The 26062-nt window shown below is 39.3% G+C and overlaps 1 protein-coding gene across 1 annotated transcript in view; it reads right to left on the bottom strand.

Moving 5' to 3' along the window:
* The window catches only part of LEO1 (Leo1, Paf1/RNA polymerase II complex component, homolog (S. cerevisiae)), a 43797-nt gene that overhangs the window by 8974 nt on the left and 8761 nt on the right, over positions 1 to 26062 (bottom strand). The window contains exons 2-10 of the mRNA XM_008586149.1: positions 22008 to 22763; positions 19655 to 19759; positions 17449 to 17543; positions 16553 to 16698; positions 15586 to 15670; positions 11063 to 11157; positions 10400 to 10534; positions 9119 to 9254; positions 2570 to 2756 (exon numbers count right to left, since the gene is read on the bottom strand). Coding sequence (XP_008584371.1) covers positions 2570 to 2756; positions 9119 to 9254; positions 10400 to 10534; positions 11063 to 11157; positions 15586 to 15670; positions 16553 to 16698; positions 17449 to 17543; positions 19655 to 19759; positions 22008 to 22763 — 1740 coding nt within the window. The remainder of the gene's footprint in view (positions 1 to 2569; positions 2757 to 9118; positions 9255 to 10399; positions 10535 to 11062; positions 11158 to 15585; positions 15671 to 16552; positions 16699 to 17448; positions 17544 to 19654; positions 19760 to 22007; positions 22764 to 26062) is intronic.

The raw sequence follows: 26062 nt of genomic DNA, 5'->3' as shown, positions 1-26062 counted from the left end.
CTTTTGATAAATAACTTTTAAGTTCCCTCTGTACATTTTTCCCACAGACACCAAATAATTTAAAAAATTTTTGGTTTAAAAATAAATGTAAATTAGATATGCTGAAATAAAGCAGACTTTACCCTCTCAAAATACAAAAATCTGATCAGGATGACTAAAGAGATGACACCCTACTCTTCCAAAGTAAGCTATTAAATCCTCAATTATTCTTTCATAGATTAACAGTTAATTCCAATACAAGCTTTGAAGATACATCAAGAAGTGGTTTCCTGGTTCTGTGAAGACCACTTGTTGCCAGGTGAACATTTCAAAGGGAGATGCAGACACGTACCAATCCGCTCTGCTGCCCAAGCCCAGGTGAACCTCGGGGTGGAATAAGAGCAGCTGACTTCAGACCAACCCCCTCCACTCAGAACCCCAAAGCCTCCCCTTCTCCACACTCCCTGCCTATCTGACCACTGTACAGAGCTGCGCACTATCGAACTTGTCCATTAGAACTTTTTAATCTCTGGTGAACTGAACATTATGTATCTCTCTCTCAAAACGCATCCTGAATTTTTTGTTTTTGTTTAATTTTTGTGTGGTTTATTTCCACAATTCATCTTTTTCTATGGGAAACTAGCACTGACAAAAAAGAAAAGGTCTCTGTACTACCATGCTAAGATAAACAAGTAGGTAAGGTGTAACAGGCTACCAGACCAAATGCAGTCACTGAAAAAAAAGGAGAAATGAGATTCAGAGGATTGTCAGAGAAAGGGAAATTTGGGCGTTTTTAAAATTTATCACTCAACAAGGACAAAACCAGAATGCACAGTCACCAGGGTACACCTTACATTATACAGTGATTCCCAAAGCTCTATCAAAGGGAATCAGGGGAGTAGTATTAGAGCCTCATTTTATAGACAAGGCACATGATATTCAGAGATGGGAATCACTTACTCAAAGCTGATGAGTGGTGAGAATAACAACTGCTTTAGGTAACATTTATTTAGTACTTGTTATGTGCCCAGCTCTGGGCTACATACTTTAAATGTACTACATCATTCAACTCTGAAAACAACCTCCTGTTGTAAGTGCTATTATTAATAGGTTGTTTTTTTTCCTCAATGAGATAAAAGAAGTTCAGGGAAGTTATGTAACTTTTCAAAAGTCATACAACTAAAAAGTGTTGGAGATGACAATAGAGCAGGCAGGGTCAGGGGTCCAGCACAGTGTTCTTACTTTGCTTTTCAGTATGTCATTTTGCTACTGGCTGTGGGGGAGCTTTCAGGGGAGAGCCAGGTGGGTGCAGTTGTCCAGGCTGAGATTGACATCTTGGAAGTCAGATGACCCTGGTTCAAGAACTGGCCACTTACCAACTATGTGTGTCCGGGCAAATTATTCAACCTCTCAAAGTCTCAGTTTTCTCAATAAGAACACGGACAATAATAGCAACTAATCATAATATTGTGAGAATCAAATAGGACACATATCAAGTGTTGAGTGTCTACCTGGGACTCAGTATATGCTGAAAAATTAATAATTATGAATTACTGACACTTGTGAAAGAAGGAAATATGGAAAGGAGAAGTTAGAGAAAAGTAAAGGAGAAAGAGTAAAAGAAAATATCATGTATTCTCTAAATTTAATTTCTTGATTCCCAATAAGTAATAAAAAAAAGTTGAGAAAAGTCCCAATATAATTGGCAAACTTTCAAACCAGAAAGCAGGAGCTCAAGGGATAAAATTGAATGTGGCAGAGGGTGGTCAGTGAATACAAAATATTACAGAGATAGGAAGAATAGAATCTAGAGTTCGATAGTAATATAGGGAGATTAAATTAACAACAAAGTACTGTGTATCTCTGAATAGCCAGTCAAGATGATGCTGAATGTTCCTAGCACAAAGAAGTGACAAATGTTCGAGGAGATGAATATCCTAAGCACCCTGATACGATATGAATGTATCCAAATATCATTTTGTACTCCATAAATATATATAATTACCATGGGTCAATTAAGAAAAATAAATTTAAAAGAGAGAAATAGAATGTAGAATAGTGGTTACCAGAGGCAGGTAAAGGAAGCAAGGACGGAGGGCTGGGGAAAGGTTGATAAACTGGTACAAAGTTACAAAGTTACAGTTAGACACAAAGAATAAGTTCTGTTGCTTTAGGGTAACAATAGCTAATAATATCGTACTGTATATTTCAAGATAGCCAGAAAAGAGGATCTTGAATGTTATAACCACAAAGAAATGATAAGTGTTTAGGTGACAGATATGCTAACTATTCCAATTAGATCATTATTCAACATATGCATGTATTAAAACAATAAACTGTACCCCATAAACATGTACAATGAAAATAAAATAAAATAAAAAACTGAATGTGGGAACAGCAGCAGTTTCCACGCATTCAGTATCACCTGAAAGAACCCTGCAATGCCTAGATCAGATCTTAAAATGGATCATTTATTAACACTAGCTGTTTAAAAAGAAAATGCCTAGCAACTTGGCACTCAGACTATGTCCAACACAGAGATAAAGTGGAACCCTGAAATAACAAAATGTAATTTCTGCACCAGACTCACCTCGAATGCCCCCTTTGTATCTGTTTTTAATGGCAGCCAAGCTAATGGACTCCTCGCCTTCCTCCTCCTCGTCATATCGATCAGGTTCTAGGTAACTAGCACTCAGCCCCCGCTGGTGTTGTTTCTCTCTCATTCGGCGCTGCTGAGATTCTCTACGAATAGAAGCCCTCAAACGTTCTTCTTCTTTCTGTAAAGAAGCAAGTAAACTCCATAACTTAAAAATGAACTACTTTCATGCCCACCAGAACCTACTTTTACCATAAAGAACAGGTAAATGTCTAATCCAGGATGACATCCATCCCATATGTCCTCAGAGTTCAGTCTTCACTTACACTTCTGTGACGTGAAGGCAGGAGGGTTCCCTCACACTAACCAGCCCCATCATAGTGGGCATAGGTGTGTCCCGGGGAGCTGCATCATCCTCTGTGCTGCCACTCAGAGCCCAGAGAGAAGCGACAGGCCTGAGAAACCATTTCCACACCCAACGGACACCTGAACTGACTCCTTAGGGCAGCGAAGGCTGTTTCTGTTCATCCCTGAGTCCCAGACACCTGACCTCCCAGGCTCCACCAAAATCCCTCCCAGACATTCCTGTCCCATCCCTTCACCAAGAGAACTCCCATAGTTCCTGACGACAGGATGCAGAGGCCCTGGTAAGGAAGCATCCTCAGGCCACAGGGTAGAGCCTTCATTTCCTTACAGCTGCCTGGCATTCTGCACAATAAGGTTCATAAAGGACTTGGGGGGGCAGGGTCAGAGATATTCTGGCATTTCTTTAAAGGTCTTCCTCATTCAGTTACTCTGTATTACCATGTACAACTCAATTCTTTTGCTTGTTTGTTTTATTTTATCTGTAGTAATTCACTATTAACTCTAAGTAGTTTAATGTAAATTTAAGATACATATTGTAATCCTCAGAGCAACCACTAAGAAATAATGCAAAGAGATAGCTACAAAGCCAGTAGAGGAATTAAAGTGGCATACTAAAATATCTGACACACACACAGAGCAGAGAACAAAGAAGAGATGAAAGATAAACAGACGGGACAAATTTAAATAGTAAAATAGCAATTTCAAATATAACAATATCAATAAATAAAGGCAAAGCAACACTCTTGTCAAAAGACAGTATAAAAATTCAAGAACCATGGGCCAGCCCGTGGCTCACTTGGGAGAGTGTGGTGCTGATAACACCAAGGCCACAGGTTTGGATCCCATATAGGGATGGCCGGTTAGCTCACTTCAGAGAGCGTGGTGCTAACACCACCAAGTCAAGGGTTAAGATCCCCTTACCGGTCATCCTTTAAAAAAATAAAAATAAAAAAATAAATTCAAGAACCACTATATACTATTACAAGGTACTTACATGGAATACTAGAACAAGTAGACTGAAAGTTATAGACTGGATAAAGATATACTGCGAAAACTTTGAACAGAAGTGGCTACATTAATATCACAAAATAGACTTAAAGGCAAGGAATATTACTACAAAAAGGAACATTTTGTACATCAAGACAATATAATTTTACTTTTTTTTGAACATGCAAAAGTTTTCTGTGTGAGATCAAATTTATCAATCTTTTTCCCTATTGCTTCTGGGTTTTGAGTTTTCTCTACTCTCATTCTATAAGTTCACTCATGTTTTCTTCTAGTACTTATAAGGTTTTTTTCTTTTCTTTTTTTGCATTTACATTTCTGATTCATTTCCACCAGCACTTAAAAGAATAGTCATTAGAAATGTTTGCCTCAAAATACACAAAACATTTTGATTCAGTTACACTGAATTGACAATTGATAATTAAGAGTTATTGTATTTTCACTTGCATTTCCTTGTGCATTTAATTGGTAAATAATCAGCATGAAATTTTTGAATATTAAAAGCAAAACTCTCCAAATATGTTCTCTTTTCATGATCAAAGGGGTGGGAAATTTCACAAGCATGAATTAGCTCAGGGTCCTTGCAGCTTTCTGTGGGTTACTTTTAAGTCAGCAGGAAGTGGTTAGGACAAGGTTTGAGAACAGATCATTTCCAGGAAACACAAAGCTGTAATTCTGGTTTCCCAGCATGATTAAGGTCATCTTGTTCCTCTTTGTTATTAGTGACTTTCAGAGTGTGTCTCATAACTGTCCAGCCAGTGGGATGTGTGGCTCTACGACGTTGAGCCCAGGCCTAAAGCACGAGCATGGATAAGGTTATACAGTACTAATGAAATACAGACTCCAGTAGGGGGTGAGGAACCTCCACACACTTGATTCCAGGGGGTTTCCACATCTGACTTTTTATAATTATAATTTATTATTGGAATTAGTGAGATCTTGGTTAACTTTCTCATTTTATAGAAACTAGAGCAGTTAATATTTTTGTCTTTTCAGAGAACATAATTTCCATGATTAGAATATACATATGCATACATACACATACACAATTGCCTTTTGGTTGTTTATTTTTCATTTTATTTTTTTCAGTGCTAAAAGGGAAATTTATTTAATGTAAATGTATACATTAATGCAAAAGAAACATCTCAAATCAACAATCAACTTTGCACCTTAAGAAACTAGAAAATGAAGAGCGAACTAAACTCAGACCTAGCAAGGGAAGTAAATAATAAAAAGTAGAGCATAGATAAAAGAAATAGAAAATAGAAAAAAAGAGAGAAAATCAATGAAACCAAGAGTTAGTACTTTGGAAAGATCCACAAAATTGACAAACCTTTACCTAGCTGTATTAAGAAAAAAGAGAGAAGATTCAAATAACTAAAATCAGAAATAAAAGAGGAGTCATTACAGCCAAATTTACAGAAATCAAAAGGATTATAAAAGAATACTATAAATAATTGTTGGTCAACAAATTAGATCATCTAGATGAAATGAATACATTTCTAGAAACATGCCACCTACCAAGACTGAATTATGAAAAAGCAGAGAGCTTGAACAGAACTATAGCTGGTAAGATGCCAATTACTCAATTTTTTTTCACGTTTAAATAATCAATAGTAATTCCTTAATATAAACAAACATTAAACATGTTTAAATTTCTTCAATTCTCTCCTCCTCCCTTTTTCTTTCTTACAATTGATTTGTTTACATCAGGATCCAAATAAGTTCTGCTTGTTGCATTGGTTGCTATGTCAGCTGTCTCTTAAGTTTCTTTTAATCCACCTGCTCTCCCTGCATCTAATTCTTTTTCCCCTTTACCCCATAAAGTTTCCCAAGGTCTGGATTTGCTGGCTCCATCCCAGTAGTGTCATTTAACACATTCTACCATCTCCTGCATTTCCTCATGATTGGTTGCTGGATCCTGAGGCTTGGTCTCACTTGGGTTAGATTTGACTTCAGAGGTATACGTTCTTACTGCAGGAGGCCCATTATGTCTGATCATCTCTCTGTGACGTTGGCAGTCACCGATGATCATTTGCCTCATTATCTCAATAGGGGTTTGCAAAATACCACATTCGAATTATTTCATTCCCTCTTTATTTACTAGCTGGGATACTTCAATAGACAAAAATGTTCCCTCCTCAGCTATTTATGGTTACCCTGAGGAACAATTCGTACAGGGAAGATGGAATAAATGCTTGACTCTTACCACTTACATACTAGTTTTAGAAAAATGAATTGTTTCCCTATCATCTTCCAAAAAGAATGAGAGATTGTTTGCTTTTGTTTCATTGTCATTATGGTTTTTTGTGGTGGTAAGGCTTAGTTTCTTTCTCTTTTTCATTTGCCTTTTTGTCCTACCAGTGGGTTTTCTTCTCTCTTGGGTATTCGTAGTAGTGATTATTGTTTTTCGGATTCCAGATGCAAGAGCCCCTTGAGGATTTTTTGCAGGGCTGGTCGTGTGGTGGTGAACTCCCACAGTTTTTGTTTGTCTGGAAAGTACACTATTTCTCCCTCATATCTGAAGGATAACCTTGCTGGGTATAGTATTCTTGGCTGGCAGTTTTTTTCTTTTAGTATTTTGAATATATCATCCCATTTTCTTCTGGCCTGAGAAGTGGAGAAGTTGAGAAGTCTGTTGAGAAGTCTGCTGTTAGCCTGATAAGGACTCCCTTATAGGTGACTTGACGCTTTTCTCTTGCTTCTTTTAAGATTGTTTGTCTTTGAGCTTTGCCAGTTTGACTATAATGTGTTTTGGAGAGGATCATTTTGGGTTGATTCTATTTGGGGATCTTTGAGCCTCCTGGATCTGAAGGTCTGTGTCTCTCCCTGTATCTGGGAAGTTTTCTGTTATTATTTTGTTGAATAGGTTTTCCATGCCTTTTCCTTTTTCCTCTCCTTCTGGAACACCCATGATTCAAACGTTTGTGTGCTTAAGGTTGTCTGCTAGCTCTGTTAATTTTCTTCATTTTTCAAAATTCTTTTTTCCTTTTTTTTGTCCACCTGTGTTACTTCGAAAAGACTATCTTCAAGACCAGAAATTCTTTCTTCCGCTGTTCTAGACTGCTGTTTAAGCTCTTGGTTGTGTTTTTTACTTGGTTGAGTGAATCTTTCAGTTCCATGAGTTCTGCTACATTCTTTTGTAAGGTATTAATCTCTTTGTAAATTTCCTCCTTCATATCCTGGATTTTTTTCCCCTCATTTCATTATATTGTCTAACTGAGTCTTCTCATATCTCAGTGAGTTTCCTTAAGATTGTTGTTTGGAATTCCTTTTCAGTCATTTCAAGAGTTTCCTGCTCTATAGGGTCTGGTATTTGAGAATTACTGTATTTTTTTGCAAGTGTCATCTTTTCTTGGGATTTTGTTATTTCTCATATCTCTTACGTTGATGTCTGGCCATCTGGTAGAGCAAGTGCTTCTTCTGTTACTCTGGAGTAAGCTTTGAGGAGAGAGATATCCTCTTCTTTTTCATTCTCTGCTGGTGACTCTCCTTGTGTCAATGCAGTTGAGAGTCTGGTGGGCTGCCTGCATGGTGGTGTGGCTATTCCTGTGGTGTGGCTATTCCTGTGACATCAAGCTGCTTTTGCAGCAGTCATGGCTGTAGCAGTGGCTGTGGTGGGCTACCCACACAGAAGTGGTGTTTTTGGCATGCTCCTCTCCTGCTTATGGGCAGAGGATGCTGCCCTCGGTTCCCTCCTAGGACCCCAGGCATGTTCCTTGCCTGTTTCTGTGTGGAGAGGGCTCCCCTTGGCTACCACCTAGCACCCCAGGCATGCTCCTTGCCTGCTTCTAGGTGGTACAACTACAATTCTTTTTTATTTTATTTATTTATTTATTTTTAAAGATGACTGGTAAAGGGATCTCAACCCTTGACTTGGTGTTGTCAGCACCATCCTCTCCCAAGTGAGCCAACCAGCCATCCCTATATAGGGATCCAAACCTGTGGCCTTGGTGTTATCAGCACCACACTCTCCCTAGTGAGCCACAGGCTGGCCTTCAACTACAATTCTGCTGCTAGAAATTCCATGGAACAGACTGTTTCATTAAGCAGTATGTGGGTGTACTGAACATCATGTAGAAATCATTGTCAGTGTTACAGGAACTAAAAACAGAGTAGCTGACTCCTTGTCTACATTTGCACAGAAGCTGGGGATTTGGTGGAGGGCTTAGGGGGACTCTCAAAGTAGTTCAGAGAGTTCTTCCAATAGTGCTGAGATTAGAATCTACAGGTTCCTCCAGCTCCCTTAGCCTACACAGAAAAGGTGAGGAAATGGGGCTAGGTTCCAAAGCCAATGCCGCTATGCATCACTGGGTTAGGCACTGCTAATGGATCTGGTTTAGTTAACTCACATCCATGGATAGAATACAGGACGGAGGAAAAAGCAGAGACTCAGGGCCAAACCTTCAGCAGAGCCGTACAATAAGATAAGAAATGCCCTGAGGCAACTGGACTATCTTAGCCACACATGCCCAGTTGCACTAAGGAATGTAATCACATGAGGCAGGCTGGGTAATGGCCAAGGTCTAGTGGGGATTAGAGGAGATACAGAAGAGAGACAATGAAGCCGTACCGTTGTATTCAGCTTCTCAAAGCAAGTACTGCACCAAATACCAATGGGGTAAATACGAGCAAACACTCCATCATTTAGGGACGATGCCTCAGAAAACTGAATTTCTGTCTAGTTGTCTATTGTGCCAAATTTGAAAATCTACCAGGTAGAATGTTACAAATTGACCTTTAAAAGTCTACAATTCATTCTTACTCTTTGCCAGATTCTACCTTAGGCACTCTCCCATTCAAACTCCTGGTCTATTCTCTATTTCAGACTAAATCTCTAGAAGTCCCATTGATTTTTGACATGGATTCTAAACCAGAAATAGATGATTTAATAATCTTTTAAATTATATGTGAAAGTTAAGATATTTCAATCACCAGTTTGTTGCCAAACTCTCAGGACCTGGTGGGAGAGAATCCAAGCCATTTTGTCTGTTTTACTACCACTGCCACATCACCCCTTGTTTGGCAGATGCTTAGGAAACGAATCCAGCTCCCTATTCATTTCAGCTGGAAGGGGAAAAGGTGAGCCAATAAGAGATGATGAACAAGAATTTTGGGAAATGCTGTTCTTAATATACCAAAAAATCCTGGGATAAAGCTTAGCAACCATACCTTAATCATTTCTGTACGCTGGCATTCAGGATCACGACCAGCCATTGGTAAGATTCTGATCTTCTGTGTCTTTGAACATCTATCTGCAAGTGACAGAGTCATCTTTCTATGTGTGGCACTGTCTGTAGAGTGAGGCCTGCCAGGAAATGAATAAAATATGTCTCATTTTTCACCAAATACATTTGTGAGCCAGTCATACCCATATCAGAAAAACAAGAGGCCAGTGACTAGAAAAGATAGGCTGGGACACTAAACTGAATATACTAGTTGGGAGATTGTAAACTTTCTTCAATCTATGCCTCACTGAGACATTCTTATCTCATGAGTAAAGTGAAAAACAGAAAGCTGGAGTAAAAAAGGCTTTGTATAGCATGATCACCCTCTAGAAACAGTAAATGGATAGGCTCAAGTGGCATTAATTGGATACTAAGTGCCAGGCACTGTGCTTTGTATTTTACATGCTATTTGACTTAATTGTCACAGCTACCCTAATGAGGAAATTATTACATTTTATAGACTAGGAAACTGAAGAGAAAAGAGGTTGAGAAAGTTGTACAAGGTTGCACAAGTGGAAATGGAATTCAAATACAGGTCTATCTGTTTCCAAAGACCACTACAATTCTCAAAAAGCTAAATCATAACCAACATTATTGTGCCCCTGCTAAAGATAAGCATTACCCAAGGAGGATGGTCTGCTTAGAATCAAGAAAAGAAAAACAGGAACATCTCAGTTAAGCACCTATACAGTCTAGGAAGGGAAATACCCTCACCAGTTAATTTGAGTATTTCAGTCTGTGTGGGAGACACATCCCTGCAGTGGGATTGGATGCAGCAGTTAAGGCAATGGGATGAGCCCAGTTACACCCACCGACTCACTGCCTTTTCTCTGACTGCGTGCACATTAACATGGATAGCTAAAGGTTTCTAGCTATCAATTAGTCTCCCAGATGAATTTACTAAAAAGAAAGGACACACTGACCAGCAGAAATAAGTATTTTAGGCCTCTTGGCAGTTATACTAATCACTAGAATTAACAAATTGACATTCTGGTTTACATTACAATCTCTTGTAAGTATGGTTAGCATGATCCAGTTCCTTGATAAACAGCAACTTTTATTGTACTTGACAAAATAGCCTTTGAACCTTCAGAACTGAGAATCAGATCTTGGTTCTTAGTGAATTATACTGTGGGATTACAGGAATCAGAAGTCAAGCATTATGAAAACATCTATATTTTGCTGCTTTTACCATAACAAATAATACATTGATAAGAATAGTTACCTGAAGGTGAGTTTTGTTTTAAAGACAGCTTGTCCCTGTAGACCAGTGCCTTGTCTTATAAAAAGATGATTGTGGTCACCTTGCAGTGGAGCTTTATAAACATCAAACACTTCATTGCCTAAATGCAGGGACATACTGAAAAGAAGAAACACCTCACATATTTAAGTTATGAAGCTTTCACTCTACCATTCCATTTCACTTAAAATGTGATTTAACTGCTGCTTTCCCTGCTTACATAGGAATAAAGAAGTCACTATGAGAAAAACTGACTATAAAGAAGTAACACATGCTGGGACATTTACCCAGCTTCTACTACGTTCCCAGTGAAAGACAATTTTTCTAAATGTCAACTTGTGGGCAAAATGCTGTGGTGGGGGTGTGTGGGAGTAGGGCAGAGGAGAGAGGTAATCTAACTTTTCCAAACTAACATGCTGTAGCCAAAGAGGATGATCACATTTTTGGCCTAATTTTAATGTCTCTCACCAGCCTGTATGACCTACAACTACCTATTTCTTTCTCTCAAGTTTTCTATGCAATCACAGGGACTAAAATAATGGAAATTCTTTAATAAAAGGTAGCCCCCAAATAAGGTCCTATTCTAAAACTTGATCCCTCTTAGCCCATTCTGGGTAGTTCCGAATTCTTCAGGCATTTGGAGCTCACCTTCCATCTGACCACTTGACTATCCGAGCATTGCTTTCTTTAATCTCACTTCCTTCTTCATCCCGGCGTATCCGCCATCTTATAGTATTTTCTACCTGTTTTAAAACACAAACCCCTTAGACATTTGTAGTCTAACATTAAGCATACACAGGCAGTGACAGAAAAAGACAACAATGAAACTCTCTTAATCACCTAGAGATGTTGAATAAATATAAAATAGGGGGAAAATAAGTGTAAGTGAATTTCTGAGCTCCTAGTATCAGAATCATAGAGGAAGCTTACAGCCAGAGCATTTGAACAGATACTAAATGTGTAGTAGCCCTGGAATAGGGGGAAAATAAGTGTAAGTGAATTTCTGAGCTCCTAGTATCAGAATCATAGAGGAAGTTTACAGCCAGAGCATTTGAACAGATACTAAATGTGTAGTAGCCCTGGGATGTTTTTTTTTTTTTTCCTTTTTGTCTTTTTTACTGACTGGTAACGGGATCGCAACCCTTGGGGTCACGCCCATACCGGGGACCAGCAATGGGATCGCAACCCGCGGTGTTGCATCCGCACCGTGCTCAGCCAGTGAGCGGGAACCAGTCTCCCCATGGGATCCGAACCCTCGGTGGAAGCGCTGGCGCGCTCCCAAGCGGCGCACTCTCCAGTGCGCCACCAGGCCGGCCCAGCCCTGGGATGTTTTAAGACACAGTAAGAGCTACAAGGGTTAAGAGATAAAGCTTGAGCCCATGTGAGGTAGCAATTTAGAATAAAGACCCCTACATAAAGCAGATTCTCTTACAGAGCTAAAAACCCTATAAACATGGGACCAAAAAACTCCACCTACTGGCCTAGGAGGATAGGGAAGCTCCCTACATACAGTTAAAGGTATAGAAGTACCCTGTGAAAGTTAAAAAACCTGATGTGAGTAAGTTTAAAGCCTAACTTTTATCATACCTGCACGGTGGGGAAACACCAGACTTGGAAAATGAAAGCCAGTGTTATCAAAATTAAAGTCAGTGGGACAGCCATGAAAATATGGCATACTAAATACATGCAGTTTATCATTACTGCATCCTAGAAACCCACTAAAATGACAGTAAAGAATAAAAAAGAGATATACTCACAATGATAAAATAAATTAGAATAAAGATGTCAATAGACAAAGAGAAGCCAACATTTTGAAAACTGGTAAGTCTAAGACAGTGCTTCCTATGCCTATCCCCTCAACATCAATCTTAAAAGCAGCTGCTCCCACTCCCACTTAGATTTTCTGGATCTCCACTCTGTTAGCTGCAAACGTCTTTGCAACTGGGTCCTAACGGTTCCCTTCCAGTTTTTCCCCTTTCCTTATTTATTCTTTACTAAATAGACAATTATAAAGTCAGTTCACCAAAAACTCAATAATATTCATGACATTTGTTTCAAAATAATCTGGGAAAGGTGGGGTGGGGAATACAGATGAAACAAGAGTGTTCAACTTTTTTATTTTGAAACAAATGTCATGAATATTATTGAGTTATTTTGAAACAAATGTCATGAATATTATTGAGTTATTTTGAAACAAATGTCATGAATATTATTGAGTTATTTTGAAACAAATGTCATGAATATTATTGAGTTATTTTGAAACAAATGTCATGAATATTATTGAGCCATGGGATCCGAACCCTCGGCGGGAGCGCCGCCGCGCTTCCCAAGCGGCGCACTATCCAGTGCGCCACCGGGCCGGCCCAATCTGTCACTATTTCTGTCTTCCCTCTCATACAAAATAGGTTGGCCACATGTAAATATACAAACACATATGGACCACTATAAACCAAGAAGCCATTGTAAAAAATGCTTTCAGTTATGTAAGGTGATTCAAGTAATAATGATACTATGATAGGACACACTGCTAGTTCTTACCCTATTGGGATGAAGGACACATGAAAGTATTTCTAAAGACAGAGGACCTCCTAGAGATACAAAAGTACCCGGTTACATGTTCATTAAGGAATTAACTATACCACCAACTGACTCTTTAAGACTGGTCAGCATAGTTTTAAAAATCACTCAAGAGACAAGAGTACAGGGTTATTTTCTATCACACACCAAGGTTTTAAAAGACAGCAGTCTATGTTAAACACCAACATTTTATACTCTGAAGCACGGACGTTTTAGAGTAAAATACTTATTTCTAAACTTTGATGCCCATACTAGAGTCTGGTGTCACATGGTCTGAAAATATAACAGATACCTATTGATACTTGCTGTTGCATCATGACAGACAGAAGGTAAGAAAAAGGAAAAATGCTAAAATAAATAAATTGATTAAACGTAAATAAATAAGAAACCACCACACTGATTTATATAAATGATGAGAAACAATGAAAAGCAGTAGAATAAGGCCAGAGGCATGAGAACAGCCATAAGAAATTCATACTGCTAACCCTAAATTAATACATGCATGTGATACGTTCAATATGTTCCAAGGATATAATATTAACAAATGGGCTAATGGTGGAGGGGTAGTGGAAGGAGAAGGATGGTGAAAAACAAAAAACAGTCTAAGCACTGTATCTGTTAATTGTGTGATCCTGAGCAAATTATTGGCATCTGTTTACCTCCATTTTCTTTTTTTTTTTTTTTTTGTCTTTTTCCGTGTCCGGCAACGGATCGCAACCCTCAGTGTCGCCCCCGTACCGGACCGGGACCGGCAACGGGATTGCAACCCTCGGCGCTGCCCCCGCGCCTCGCTCAGCCAGTGAGCGGGAACCGGTCTGTATGTGGGATCCGAACCCTCAGCGGGAGCGCCACCACGCTTCCCAAGCGGCGCACTACAGCAGTGTGCCACCGGGCCGGCCACACCTCCATTTTCTTATTTGATTTGCATTTCACTAAAAAGGAGTAGTGAAGTCTCACTGAAAAACTTTAGAAGCCCAAGCCTTTTGGATAGAAACAATCTTATATCAAGGTTATTTAGGTATTTGTGGACCTACCACACTTGAAGAGATGATTTTATTAGAAATATAAAAATTTAGTCCCTGAATTCTAAAAATGCCAGACTGTCCCTTCTTAACATTTTAATACCATGTAAAATATCCAATGGAAAATAAAGAATTTACAGGAAATCCTTCAGATTTAAGAATTTAAAATGCATAGCTCCAGTTTTAGTATCATGGTTTCAATTGCCTCTTTTTTTTTTTTTTGGCAGCTGGGCAATATGGGGATCTGGACCCTTGACCTTGGTGTTATCATCACCGCACTCTAACCAGCTATGCTAAACGGCCAGCCCCAACTGCTTCTTCTTCCTTGGCACAGCTCAGCTCTAAAGCATCTGCTTAACCTATATCACCCTTACTTAAAAGAAGATTAGAGGCCCTCCTTGGATAGAGATAACCAGATAGTACAAGATATCAAAGAGAACAATTAACGGCAATTCAATATGATAAAATCCTCTCCTAATAGTCAATAAGAGCAATTGAAATAAGAGCTATGTAGTGACATGTGAGGTACTAGTAAAAAATTGTACATTATCTCTTTATCTATAGATTGAAGAGCCTGAAGAATTTCCTATTCAGGAAGTTGCTAAAACTTACCCACAGTATATATGAAGGTAGTTCTAACCACAATACTACTTATTCTGAAGGAAGTAGCTGTCAATTTCTTTTTTTTTTGTCTTTTTTGTGACTGGTAAGGGGATCGCAACCCTTGGCTTGGTGTCGCCCGCACCGCGCTCAGCCAGTGAGTGCACCGGCCATCCCTATACAGGATCTGAACCCACAGTGGGAGCGCAGTTGTGCTCCCAGCGCCGCACTCTCCCAAGTGCGCCATGGGGTTGGCCCCTGTCAATTTTTAAAAAGCATCAAAAAAGCATTAACAGTGAGAAAAGCGGCACCTTTATAGAGAAAAAGCTATATATTTTCTTCCTTAAAAATATTCCAGGGGCCGGCCCGGTGGCGCACTGCTACAGTGCGCCGCTTGGGAGCGCGGTGGCGCTCCCGCCGAGGGTTCAGATCCCACATACAGACCGGTTCCCGCTCACTGGCTGAGCGAGGTGTGGGCGCGACACCGAGGGTTGCGATCCCGTTGCCGGTCCCAGTCCGGTACAGGCGCGACACTGAGGGTTGCGATCCATTGCCGAACACGAAAAAAGACAAAAAAAAGGAAAAAAAAAATATTCCAGAAAGGCAGACAATTCATTTGTTGATAAATCAGGAAACATAAAAAATAATTTTCGGGCCAGCCCGGTGGCGCACTCAGTAGAGTGCGGCGCTTGGGAGTGTGGCGGCGCTCCCGCCGAGGGTTCAGATCCCATATAGAGACCGGTCCACTCACTGGCTGAGCATGGTGCAGGCGCGACACTGAGGGTTGCGATCCCGTTGCCGGTCGCAGTGCGGGCGCGACACTGAGGGTTGCGATCCTGTTACTGGTCACAAAAAAAGACAAAAAAAAAAGGAAAAAAAAATAATAATAATTTTCAAAAGATCAAGTCTCAAGTTAGTATCCTCAGGTTTTGCTTTATCAAAGAAAGAAAGAAGTAAAGCATGGAATGGTACCTTTAATTTTAACCTAGTCCTCCCTTCTTCATCCAGCATTTCCTCATCTTCAAATTCATCTTCATAATACTGAGGATCAAAAGGTCTATAAATTGTTTTTAAAATAAACTATTAATCATATTTTATAAAGAACATAAATGCTATGTAATAATATCTTAATTAATATACACCGTTATACTGAAAAGTCACAATATAATTTTAAATATCATAATGGTCAAATATCCTCACACTCAATTTCAAAAAAAGCATTCGAATTTCTGAACATTCTTAAAATTTAGTGTTAATACATAATGCTTGAAATAAGGTGCAAGCAAGGCTAAATATTCAAAATATTCTTTGTTCTTATTATGTATGTCTTCCAAATAATAGGCCACATATGCTCTAGCATTCCACATCATTTTGCTTGGGGATAAAAAATTAAATCGCACAAGTACTTGACTGCTGACATAGTAAATAACACCCATCAACACTGTTTTAATTGTCCAGACCATCAGCTTTTCTAGATCAACAGTGGACATTAGTTTCTCTAGCAAATTTCATCACTCTCAATTTCAGCTTTTCCAGGACTGGACTAGTTAAAAAATACCTTAAAGACTTGTGATGCCTATAATTCATAAGAAAGTATCAAGCTGCTAAAAACAATCACAAGCACTAAAAGTCTCCGTTACTAGTAGTCCATAATTTTCTATTTAATTATATGTTTATTTTTTCAGATATACATGACAGATTTTCCATTTTTTAATTAATCAATTCATTTTTTTTTTTTTTTTTTTTTGTCTTTTTGTCTTTTTCTGTGTCCGGCAACGGATCGCAACCCTCAGTGTTGCCCCCGTACCGGACCAGGGACCGGCAACGGGATTGCAAACCTCGGCGTTGCTCCCAATTAATCAATTCAAAGTAAGAAAAATATCAACATTCTATTTATTTTTACTCAACATCCAGAAAATATTTTAATTGATTCCCTTACCTAGGCTCTACACTGAGAAAGTTGGGCAATTTAACAAAATATAAGTCATTCCCTAAATCAGTGTTTACTTTGGGTATTTCTACTTCTATTCTGGTCTCAGGAATTGGCTCCTCCTCCTGTTGATCCGGAGGCAATCCATTTTCATCCTAGTAAAAGAATCATTGAATTTTAGAGTTTGATGGGACCTCAGAAATGGCTCAATTCAACCTCCACATTTTAATTACTCAAGTGAGCAAGAAGCATATTTAGACATCACTTTAGGGTTAAAGTAGTCCTCAATCCCCACCACTTCCCGCCCACCTACAAAAAACCTCATGGGAAACAAGATCAGTTTGTATGCATCACTATAAGAAAATCTCTTTTGTGATAAATATATCTTACAAACATTCATCAAATAAGTGTAAAATTAATCAACACTTCAATATGAAGTCACTCTAACAATTAAAATCAAAGATTATCAACATTGTATGCATCACTATAAGAAAATCTCTTTTGTGATAAATATATCTTACAAACATTCATCAAAAGAAGTGTAAAATTAATCAACACTTCAATATGAAGTCACTCTAACAATTAAAATCAAAGATTATCAACACAGCACACAATTCTTGGCATGAGCAAGAAAAACACTTAAATCAATGGTTCTCAAGGCACAGGTCCTCACAGTCTAGTTACCGCCAAGGCCTGGCACCAACCTCATGTTGGACTGTTATTCCTATTCCTCTTTATAACCAAGAGTTCCCTACATAACTAAGAAAGTTATCTGTTCAATGTATTTTCATACTACAATTCAGTTATCAACTTCCTCTTGTTGGAGTAAGAGAGACTCTTAGCCCTTGAAACTTTTCCCTTAGCCTTGCAGAAGGGGCCCAGTTCACATCAGTAATTTTACTTACAATGGGCTGTCCCGGAGTAGGTGGTTTATCTTCTCCATCACTCCCTGAAGATATATCATCTGCACCTCCAAACAAGTCCATGGTTCCACTATTATCTTCAATGAAGGAGGAAAAAGACATAGTATTAATATCTATAACTAAGGTTCCTCAAAGCTAGTCACTTCTACATATCCAAGGTTTCTGGACCAGCACCAGAAAACCACTCAAAACACAACTCTGACTAGAGTGCATGTGGAGCAGAAAGGGCAAATCCAGCAAAAGACAAAGCGGCACAGGAGACACTTCTTTCTCCCTTCATTTTCTGCATCTTTGTTCCTCTACTTTCCTTTATTCCCCAAAAGCCCAAGTGTTTCCTACAGTCTAGATACTCAAAATTGAGGCTTAAGTACTCCATATACACTTATTCTCTACATAAGTCCCTCAAGTTTCAAAATTACAGATCCATGTCTACCCAGGCCCCCATCGTCATAAGCGGAACATCATCTAGGCAGAGGCAAAAACTAAAAACAACAATCTACGCAGACCAATAAACCAAGGTGGGGTACTAGAGTGGGTAAATAGAAACATGGAAGGGTGGTCAGAAGTGCACTGTTCAAAATTGAGCTTATAGAAGAACTACTATTATTGGTAATAACATGGTCCAGGATTAAACTGTGGAAGTTACTGAGAAAGGGTGGAGAATAAGATCACTGAAAAAGAAGACGCAAGGAAGGCCAGTACTTTGAAAGTTCATCTATATGGTAATATCACCAAAATTACAACTCCGCCCACCCACATTCTCATGCACCTTCATGATTTATTTTCTTCTTAGTTCTTATCACCATCCAACATACTATATAAAGTTGACCCTTGAAAAATGCAGGTGTTAGGTGTGCCAATCCTGCACAGTCAAAAATCCATGTATAACTCTTGACTCCCCCCAAATTTAAGTACTTAAGTATGCCATGTGCTGCCCCCCCTCAACCACTGCAGCTGCTGCCTGTTACTTAAGCAGTAGTTAAGTAGTTAAGAGGTTAAGTACTTAACCACTAATAGCCTGTTAGGTGCATGAAAAGTGCATTCATGACATAACTAACCAAAATTTTTCCAATATTTTTACTGAAAAAAATCCACACATAAGTGGACTCATGCAGTTCAAACCCGTATTGTTCAAGGGTTTGCTGTATATTATATTTACTTATGCTATTATTAATCTCCCTACCCTACCTGCACCCCACCAAAATGTCAGTTATACAAGGGAGGCGTTTTTATCTGTTTTGATCATTGCTACATTCCCAGTGTCCAGAACAGTAGTAGTACACAGCAGATTCTCAATAAATACCTGTGAACAAAACGAAAGGAACATATCTTACCTAATTCTCATAACAACCCCATAAGATGGTTAGCATCATCTCCCTTTTACTGATCAAAAATTGAAGTTTAGTAAGTAATTAATTTGACCAAAATTATAGTTGAAAGTGAAGATATAAAGATTCTACCTTGGATCATCTGATTCCAAAGTCTATGCACATGACCACTAGTTATTTCTCCTTAAGTACACCCTGGAGTTTGTTGATTTTTTCCAGCTCTCTCCTTTTCTCTCTAGTTGACTGTCTAAGTATTTGCTTTAGTTATAATGTTACTTATGATAATTTACATAAGCTACTTTAACATTAATACATAATTACCATTCAGCACAATAATGGTTCAAACGATCTAGCAAAATAATGTTTCCTGTAACTTTTACACTAACATCTTCATTGTATAGTGATTTGTCATTTGCAAACATAGCATACATAGGATGAATAGGTAGGTCTCCTTTCATCTTTACAAGTAAACTTAACACCGGGTTTTCGTGAACTCTTCACCTAATCCATGGTGCAAAGAAACAGTTTCTTCATCTGATATTAAACTGTTGAGAATTTAAGAACAAGGGGTGCCCTGGGACTGTCACTATTCAAACTGTACAATGGACATTGTCAACCAGAGGCTCAGCCCCCTAACAATGGATTCACTCTAACTACAAACCAAGAGGCAGGTTCTTCTTCAACTGATTAAGTATAGGCAGCCTCTTATACCTGTACAACTTCTCTGGGAACACTGAGGTATCCACACTCTTTTCTGTGGATCTTGCAGTCTGGGGTAAGCATCCAGCACCAAGTATACGACAGTTAAATGCAAAAAGAAGTATGTAAATATATTCATATAAAAGAAACAATAGGAATACCTTTTGGCACTTCAGTGTCACTATCTGCTTCAGAATCAGATGCAATTGCATTCTTCCGTTTCATTCGTAAAACTTCATCTTCACTATCACTGCCTCTTGCAGATTCTGTAAGAGTAGAATTAGAAGTTCTGCATAATCACAGTTGCATCACAACTAAATTTTGTGTTTTAAGAGCAACATTGCAGATAAACAAACTGTAGTACACTCATACAATGGAATACTGTTTAGCAATAAATAGGAAGGAACTATTGATATATGTAACAATCTGAATGAATCTAAAATACATTATGCTGACTGAAAGAAGCCAATCTGAAAAGGCTACATACTTGCTGCATGATTCCATTTATATGATATTATTGAAAAACCAAAAGTATAGTGACTAAACTGATCAGTAGGTGCCAGGGGTTAGGGATGGGGGAAGGATATGACTAAAAAAGGGATAGCATGATGGAATTTTTAAGGGTAACAGACCTGTTCTATATTTTGACTGTGGGGTGGTTATACAAATCCGTATGTGTGTTAACATTAATAGAACTGTACACACAAACGGAAAAAATCAACTTTACTATATGTTAATATAAAAAAATAAAATTTAAAAAAAGGAACTATTTTCTGTAAGTAGAAAAACTGGGTAGAAATGAGAATAGGAGTACTGACCCTTACAATCAAATTTATATAAGACTCATCACAGAAGGAAAAAATGGAAAAATATTGAAAAGAAAGAGACATTTGTCAATATCACTATTCCTGGATAGTATAATTGTTTACCTAAAAACTCCACAAAAATCAACTGAACCACTATAGAACTAGTCAGAATGACCATCTACAAGATTCCCTACTATGACCCTAATCTTGAGTTAGTCTGCTAGTATTTGGGAAGTAGTGCATGAGCCTTAAAAATTCAAGAACTAGTTATTGAATACTTGCTGCAGTCCCATAGTCTACACAGATTTATAATTATCTCTGGAAACATTCTGCCTGACTCTGTTAATAATGCCAAAATGTGGTTTTGAACGCTATCCGGTGAGGTATGCGTTACAGGGGAAAAGATCCTCCCATATTTAAGCTCTCTAAGAAGATAGGATCAAGGGCTGGCTCGTGGCTCACTTGGGAGAGTGCAGTGCTGATAACACCAAGGCCATGGGTTCGGATCCCTATATAAGGATGGCTGGTTCGCTCACTGGCTGAGCATGGTCCTGACAACACCAAGCCAAGGGTTAAGATCCCCTTACCGGTCATCTTTAAAAAAAAAAAAAAGAAGATAGGATCAAAATGTAATTAATATAATCAATCACCTATAGAAATGAAACAATCCAGATATTACTTCATGAAGACTTCAACCTAATTAAGGTGATTTTTATATAACACAAAGAAACATGATTTCTATATATTTTTTTATATTCTACATTAAGAATGTGTTAACTTGATCAGAATATTCTAAATGGCAATTATAAAAGAGGGATCAGAAGCCAAAGTTCGGGGCCAGCCCGTGGCTCACTTGGGAGTGTGGTGCTGACAACACCAAATCAAGGGTTAGGATCCCCTTACCAGTCATCTGTTTAAAAAAAAGAAACAAAGTTTGGTTGTATGTTTCCTGTAGTCTTTAGGGAATGAGCACTCTGACCCAAGATCATCTGTATAGGGTGAGAATGCACATGTCAAACTGTCAGAGCTTAACAGCACTGTCCAATAAGACCATCCAGCCATGTTTGCATTTTCTAGATGTTATACACTCCAGGTAACCTCCTGATTATTATAATTTAGCATCCACTGTAGATTTGCCCCCAGGGAAAGAATACAATGATAAGGGAGAAATAATTGATCCTCTTGAAACAAACAATTTTGCAATACAATTTTTATACATAAGTTTCTTATAAATTTGATTAGTTTGAGTAAACTCCTTGGATCCTGGTCACCTCTGGATGATCAAATTTTAGATATCTAAAAGCTGAGCTGCACAGCTACCCTATGGGGACATTTCAATGGTGGTGTTTTTTTCCCCAGGCAAATCTATTCTGACATGAGGCAGGCTTTTCAGTTACCCAGGGAAATAGAACCAACTCAATTCATTATCTAGCTCCTCTACCACTATATCTCTCTCTCTAAAACTATCCTCTTTAATTTTTTCCCCCAATCCATCATCAATTAACAAATGGAAGGAGAATAGATAGAAAGAATAAATGGATTAGGAAGAATTAAAAGAAGCAAAATGTATAGACTTAGAAAAAGTTGAATTGGAGAGACAGGAGAGAAAAAACAAGGTAATAGAGATGGGAATGAAAAACAAACAAATGGGCCACTGCTGTATCTGGATGCTTCTACTAAACCATTTTAGTTCTTATAAATGTATTACCTGATTTATGGTCCTGCTCCTCTTCATCATCTGAATGCCTGTGTTCTTCATCCGAGGCCTGTGGCCTTTCATCATCAGAATTTGGCATTTTCTCCTCGTCGGACATCTGTGGCCGCTCTTCATCATCAGAATTCTGTTTCTCATCATCATTATCAGAAGCTACCGGCTGTTCATCATCAGAATTAGCCTTTTCCTCCTCAGACAGCTCTTGTCTCTCATCATCGGAAAGCTGAGGCCTCTCCTCGTCATCCGAGTTCTGCATTTTCTCATCATCATCAGAATTCTGCAGCTTATCTTCATCAGATCCTTGTGCCCTCTCCTCATCATCAGAATTCTGCATCTTTTCATCATCTGACTGGTCACTTTTATCTTCTCTGCCCCATTTTTCGTCATCTGAATTTGCTTTTTCAGAACCTTCTGCTTCTGAGCGATGGCTCCCTCCATCTGATCTATGACCTGCGTCTTCATCGTCATTATGTGCTTCTGATCCACTGTGCTGATCTACATCTGAGGGGTCATTGTCTTCATGATCAGAATGCTCAGAAGCTTCTGATCTGTTGTCTGATCTTTCAGAGTGATTATCACTGCCACTATGATGAGAAGCTCCCTCATCCTCACTGTCATCTCCAAACAGTTCCTTATTACTTGGTTGGCCTGAATCACCTCTTTCATCTTGATCGCTTTCACTTCCAGAGGCATTACTGCCAGAAGCAGCATTCTCTTGATCAGAATCCGAGTCAGATCCAGAATCAGAATCTATGGGATCACATAAATAGGGAAATGTCGTTTTAAAAAAGGCAGCATTAGGCACTCCAAAAGTCCATCCCAACATAAAAGCAATGAAGAAATAGGCAAAAACTGTTGGAATCAACTTTCTCAGTACTCTGGAGAATAACCATAAGTTGCAGCAACCAGGGAAAGGCTTAGTCGAGAAAAACTAGCTGAATCTCAGTAAGAAAATAGAGCACTGTGGTGTTTTAACTTAACCTAGTTTTATCCCCTGCTCCCTAGCTTGATGGTGTCTTGAAGATAACAGCCTGGATTTCTAGTATAGGTGCCACTACTGGAGGGAGCAGAAATAGACCTCATTCACAAAGAATTGTGGTTGTTAGTTTTGACCTGTCTGGTGGCTCCCTCAAGGACTAGCTCAAAAGGCTTGCCTTTGGGGCTGACAGGTTAGCTCAGTTGGTTAGAGCATAGTGTTATAACAACAAGGTCAAGGGTTCAGAACCACGTACCAGCCAACTGCACCCTCTCCCCAAAAGGCATGCCTTTATCTTACCTAACTTGGAACTCTCCCAGTGCTGAGGCAGCTACCTAGGGCGTGTTTGTCAAAAACATTGACAGGCAAAATGTACTCATTGCCTCTGCCTAGGACAAAGAATAGCAGTTGGGGCAAACAATGAACTAACCAAAATCCCTAGTAGGAAAGATTGGGAATGAGATATGAGGAGTAAGGAATTTTAAAAAGCGCCCAGATATTCTTGGAGATTAAGGTCACACACATGCCCAGGGCTGTGCACATGCTCAAGAAAGAACTGAGAAGGCTCTAAGCTCTCACCACTGGCTGACATTCAGGCTCTGTGCAAGCAGGAAATGAAAGCAAAGCCAAGGCTATAAACTGCTTGGCTGAGTGTTGAAAAGTATGCAACAACACATACAACCTGCATAGTAGGCTGGGACATTTTGGGTTCCAAGCATTTAAGGAAATCCATGTCCAATCACTAGCTGACCACTAACTAAGCAGAGACTTCAGTGGCCATATACAAAGATTACAGATCTTACAAAATTAGTTCGAAAGAGTCATTAAATAAATAAACAATTACTGCTACAACAAAGAGCAACGACAAGTCCTGGGGACAAAGGAGAATGTGATTTCCTGAGTTGCCACATTATAATATTGAAAATACTCATTGTTAATGAAAAACTATAAGGCATGCAAAGAAGGAATTACAGCCAATACATAAAGAAAAAGGCTAGAAACTCTCTAAAGAAGACTAGACATAAAAATGATGAATTACCAAATAGAGAATGCCAATAAAAAGACTGACATTATAAAAAGAACCAAATAGAAATTCTGGGGCTGGGCCGAGCCCGTGGCGCACTCGGGAGAGTGCGGCACTGGGAGCGCAGCAGCACTCCCGCCGCGGGTTCAGATCCTATATAGGGATGACCAGGGCACGCACAGCGCTCACTGGCGGAGCATGGTGCGGCCGGTCTCAAAAAGGACAAAAAAAAAAAAAAATTTTGGGGGTGGCCGGTTAGCTCACTGGGTGAGCGTGGTGCTGACAACACCAAGTCAAGGGTTAAGATCCCCTTACCGGTCATCTTTTAAAAAAAAAAGGACAAAAAAAAAAAAAAAAATTCTGGGGCTGACTGGTTAGCTCAGTTGGTCAGAGAATGGTGCCAATAACACCAAGGACCAGGGTTTGATCCCTGTGCCAGCTAGCCACCAGTAATTAAGTAAATAAATAAATGGATAGATAGATAAATAAATAAATAAATTCGAGAGCTGAAAAGTATAATAACTGAAACGAAAAATTCACTAGAGGGGGCCAACAGAAGATTTGAGCAGGAAGAAGAAAGAATCATCAACTTGGGCCAGCCAAGTGGGAGAGTGTGGTGCTGGTAACACCAAGGCCACAGGTTTGGATCCCTATAGAGGGATGGCTGGTTAGTTCACTTGGGAAAGCATGGTGCTGACAACACCAAGTCAAGGGTTAAGATCCCCTTACTGGTCATCTTTAAAAAAGAAAGAATCAGCAAACTTGAAGATAGATCAATTCCAATTATCCAGTCTGAGGGACAGAAAGAGAAAAGAATGAAAAATAACAAACAGAGCCTAAAAGATCTGTGGAACACCATCATATGTATCAACATATGCATACTGGAGTCCCAGAAGAAAAAACAGAAAGGAGCAGAAATAATATTTAAAGAAATAATAGCTGAAAACTTCCCAAATTTGAAGAAAAATGTGAATCTATACATCCAAGAGGTTCAATGAATGCCAATTAGGATACATTTAAAGAGATGTACACCTAGACACTTCACTGTCAAATTGTCAAAGACAAAGAATCCCAAAAGGAGCAAAAGAGAAGCAACTTGTCTCACACGAGGGATCCTCAATAAGATAACAATTGATTTCTCATCAGAAACCATGGAAGCCAAAAGGTATCCATGAGTTGACACATTCAAAGTGCTTTAAGAAAAAAACTGTCAACCCCAAATTTTATATCCAGCAAAACTATGCTTCAAAAAGTAAGGACAGCTGGTCAGGTAGCTCAGTTGGTTAGAGTGTGGTATTATAACACCAAAGTCAAAGGTTCAGATCCCCACACTTGTCCAGATGTCAAAAACTAAGGTGATATGAGAAACAAAAGAAAAAATAGGTAAATTGGACTTCCTCAAAATGAAAAACTTCTGTGCAACAAAAGACATTAAGAAAGTGAAAAAACCTACAGAACGAAAATATTGCAAATCATATATCTGATAAGTGTCTAGTATTCAGAATATAAAAAGAAGATTTATGCTGCAACAACAAAAAGACAACCTAATTTAAAAACTGGAGAAGGGACATACGGAAACATGGCGGCGGGAAGGGAGTGAACCACCCGTACCCAGTCCCAGCAGGATCCCAGAGGCCACCAGCAAGAAGAGGAACTCAGAAAGCCTGATGGTGAGTCAGAATCTCTGGTGTCCTTGCTTGCGCCAGGGGTAGCTGTTACTACCCAGGTGGATTGCTCTGAAGGATTGCTAAGACCTTGAAGGGGACTCTCATAATATGTGCACTGAGGTTTGGAGTGCATGCCATTTTGTGAAATTTACAAAATCCTCCCTGGGAAGAAGCCGCCAGGAGCGGCCGCCACTTGGTGCCCAGCCTCGCAGCAGCTGCCCTCAGCACCAGGCCAGGCCGTGCAGCCCCGCAGCCAGGACTCAGGGTCCGGTGACTGCGGTATCTGCCGGGGAGGGGGCTGTCGCAACCCTGGCCCCGGGCGCCGCTGGAACCGCGAGCCGGAGAGAGACTGAGCAGGCTGCGGCGCGACCAGGAGCCGGGA

Source organism: Galeopterus variegatus, unplaced genomic scaffold (assembly GCF_000696425.1).
Source record: "Galeopterus variegatus unplaced genomic scaffold, G_variegatus-3.0.2 Scaffold3852, whole genome shotgun sequence".
Taxonomy (NCBI): Eukaryota; Metazoa; Chordata; class Mammalia; order Dermoptera; family Cynocephalidae; genus Galeopterus; species Galeopterus variegatus.
This window is presented reverse-complemented; position numbering and strand designations above follow the sequence as displayed.